We start from the raw sequence: 3,723 nt of genomic DNA on the forward strand, positions 1-3,723 counted from the left end.
TTGCAAAGTGTTTAACTTTTTGTGATGAAATATTCCAATTGGATCAATTTAAGGTGGCTTCAAACACTGCAAATATTTTTATGTGTCTTCAATGATTTGTTTGATATTCTGAACTCAGGCACTTTAAACACTTATGGCCTGAAGCGTCTAATGACACTTAATAACTCTAATCGGTTTAAGAAATTTCTAGACAAAGCAAAAAAATGTATTGGCGCTTTAAAAGTAAAATATCAGAAGGGGAAAAATTTTGTCTCCGTTTTGCTACGAAGAGAAAAGTTGGATTTCAAGGCTTTTTAATAGCTATTCAGTCAGTTCAAGTCTTATTTGATGAATTGGTGCGCAACCAACCCGGCACGGTTCGACTGTTCGCGCGACGGTACGTCGCGCCCGGCTCGCATCTTGTGTTAGCGCTTGGACGAGTAAGGTACTTCTAAACATTGTTCCTTGGCTTTTGTTTTTGAGCCGTGCACTATGTTTGTCGAGTGTGTTTTCATCATTGATGTTAGCGCGCGCCAGAGTTTGGGGTTGTCGTGTCATAAGGATGGCCTGTTGTAAAGTATATGTGTGTTCCGAATCTAGTGTTTTCAGTGAATACTCATGTGAGGATTGAACGATGGTCAAGGATAAAAACAACCACTTGTTTACGCTGGGCTGGCCAAACTCGGAGTGAGCGAGTGGGGAGAGAGTTTATTGATTGTCCACAGGATGCCGGTGGTCTTGCATACGATTCGTGGAGAACGGTAAATGTGTGGATATGTTTAAATTAAGTTGTATTTCTCAAATGTTGCGAGAAAAGGTTCATGTTTTCAACGTATTACGCGTCATTCAACCAAGCGCCCTTACCCTGCGGTGTCACCGATAAGAACAGTAGCGATGGTGGCACATTGAAATTTGAAACTATTTATTCTAAACTAGTGAGTGAAGGCCAGAAAGAAGCTGCGGAAGGAAGAATTGAGTCTGCGAAGTTTGCTGGATCAAATTCAAACACACAGCGAAATGGCGCCGATGGCGGAAGAGGGAGAGGAGGCGGTGGTAACCATAACAACCATGGCGGCGATCAAAACGAATATGGCGGCCAGCAGCAGAAGAAGAGAATCCGGTGCAAAACTTGCAACAAATTTCATCTCGGCAAGTGCTGGTACCTGGGAAATAACTCATGATGGCCAGGAAGGCACCCAAGTCTAACCGTTACATCACGTCAGAGTCAGCTGATTTCCGTTTAAGTGCGGTTGTTGGAAAGCAAAATTTGGGTGAGTCATACAGTCAGAAATCATTATTAGAAAGTAATCTCAGTCCTGGCATCCCCTATCATAAAAAATACATACAGGATGTTGATAAAAATACCAGCAAAAGACAGCAGCTTTACAAGATTCCAGAAACTAAAAAGAAAAAAATTGACACTACAAGGAGGCGGACTCTTCTAAAGAATGCAACAGAAAAAAAAAAGAGGGCACTACCTATGAGTCACAAATGGCATTGTTTCAGGAGGATGGTATTGGCTTATTGCCAGATATACCTGAAGAAAATAGTGTAGTAGTGTAGTACTTAAGGCTGATGGACTTTTTGTTACTTTGTTGGAAGCATTGTCGATGTACTCTCCTTATGTGATCTTTCATTTGATGTGTTAATTTTAAACTTTTAAGTTTGACCTCGGTTGAGAGCGTTTCTTATGTACACTTTATAACCGAAATATACCAATACCAATAACTTCAGAAGGAGTAGAAAGTAGGGAAGGGGTGGAAGAAATTAAATGAGTAGTTCTATTTGATTTAGAAACAAGTGGTCTCAAGGGGGAAATCTTGCAGATTGGTGCTAAATGTGGAAGTTGTACTTTCAGTTGTTACATCAAGCCGAAGGGGCCTATCCCTTCTGATGTAACAGCCATTACTAAACTCTCAACTTCTGGTGGGCAACTGCACAGAGGCACACATCTTGTGCCGACTGTTTCTCTGCAAGTTGCTATGCAGCAGTTCGTACATTACCTGACTTTACTTCAGAAAATGGTTTATTTCTGTTCCCACAATTTAGCATTTGATGGATCAAAACTACACAAAGCACTATGTGAGTGTAATTTTGAGGATAAATTTCTAGCAGTAGTGAGGGGTATGTCTTGCTCACTTAAGATTATTAGAAACATGAGAGCAAAGACTGAAAAAAATAGTATAGAGGTGCTAACCACATCATTAGGTATAGAATATGTTGATGGGCATGATGCACTCAGTGATACCCAGATGCTTGCACTGATAATCAAAAAACTGGATATATCTGATGATCTTATTACTTCATCAACAGATGCCTACAATTTAATTCAAAAGTACAAACCAGATGAAATCTTGAGTCATAAATGCAAACAACTTTTGAGTGATTGCAAACAAAATGTATCTCAAGAAAATATCCCAGTAGGTAAAGAAATTGTTAAAAAGATTATATCCTCTAATATTTCAGTAGCCTGTCTACAGAAGGCCTACAATTTCAACACAAGAGTTGAAACAGTTACTTTGCCAGCTCGAGTTATTGGCACTACTGTAGACAAATTATATTGAATCTTTAGTGCTACTCATAAAGAGGTACAGGTACAAGCAGTTGCCTTCTCCTTTGCTTCAACCAAACCTACCAGCTCCCCACACTGAAGAAAGAGCATCATCACCAGATCTAATATTAGAATTTTTGTCAAATGGACAAGAGTTGTCATACCGTCAGCTTACTCATTCTCATCTGTGATCTATAGTATTGTTTTACTTCTTTCATCCTTAAAAGTCACTAATTGAATTTATAGAATTCCATTAAATAGTGTTTTTAATATATTCCCTCCAATTGTAGTCAAGCATGTATTTTGTGCCATTATTTAAAATAGTGTTTTAAGTCACAAGAATTTTTATAATGATACTGAATAGTTTTGATTAAAATTATTTCCTTTGCAAAGAGATACGGAGAATCATTACATTAATTGTACAACATACCCAAGTCCAGATGTTTTCCTTAAAACTTTCCCGTTACTTTACACGATTGCATTTTCAATTTGAAACAGATAACATAGGCTTCAAATGACTAAAAGGTGTATCAATGTGTATACAGAAGGATAATTCAGTCATTTAAGAAGAGTAAAAGCTAGTGGTACTTAAAATGTTTCCTGTTTACTCAATGTTCCTTTTTCAACACACAAGTTTTGATACTCAAAAGTATTAAATAGGCTCAGGAACATACCCAAGACCAGATATTTTCCTTAAAACTTTCCCGTTACTTTCCACGATTGCATTTTAAATTTAAAACAGACATCATGGGCTTCGACTGACTAACAACTATACATGTAGGTAGACATCAGTAAAATTCAATCATTTGAAAAGTAAAACGTAGTGATATTTAAAATGTTTCCTTTTACTCTGTGTACCTTTTCCAGCTAGCACCCCAATCTTGATACTTAGAAGTATTAAATTCTGGGACAGAGTGAAAAATGTGTCCAATAAAATTTTGACTATAGTTTACACAAAGACCTTTTACTTTTCGACCAGCGCGAGCAATGAAATAAACATTTAGTACGTTTTAAAAGAGAACTTACAGCACATTTGTTTTTCCAGTCCATGCACACATATGGTTTTGAGGAAAATTAGTCTTACCCATGGCATGCAAAGTGAAAGAAGTGCACAAAACATACCACAAAGCAAAGCGTTTTGATCAGGGAGCTTCATCACTACCTACGTTTGAAAGCGAGGCGGGAGGGGAGGG

The 3,723-nt window shown here is 37.8% G+C and overlaps 1 protein-coding gene across 1 annotated transcript; it reads left to right on the forward strand.

Annotated features, from left to right (window-relative positions):
- Positions 1-1,159: 1,159 nt before the first annotated feature.
- LOC127749608 (uncharacterized) lies at positions 1,160-2,543 on the forward strand. Its single transcript, XM_052268400.1, has 2 exons — positions 1,160-1,250; positions 1,759-2,543. Exons 1-2 carry the CDS (start codon positions 1,160-1,162, stop codon positions 2,541-2,543), a joined length of 876 nt encoding a protein of 291 aa, XP_052124360.1.
- Positions 2,544-3,723: the final 1,180 nt, after the last annotated feature.

Source organism: Frankliniella occidentalis, unplaced genomic scaffold (genome assembly GCF_000697945.3).
Source record: "Frankliniella occidentalis isolate FOCC.00 unplaced genomic scaffold, Focc_3.1 Scaffold68, whole genome shotgun sequence".
NCBI classification, from domain to species: Eukaryota; Metazoa; Arthropoda; class Insecta; order Thysanoptera; family Thripidae; genus Frankliniella; species Frankliniella occidentalis.

Coding starts and splice junctions, on each gene's coding strand:
- LOC127749608 (XM_052268400.1), top strand. CDS start 1,160: ATGGCCAGGAAGGCACCCAAGTCTAACCGTTACATCACGTCAGAGTCA. Junction 1,251..1,758: donor TGTTGGAAAGCAAAATTTGG/GTGAGTCATACA, acceptor TTAAATGAGTAG/TTCTATTTGATTTAGAAACA.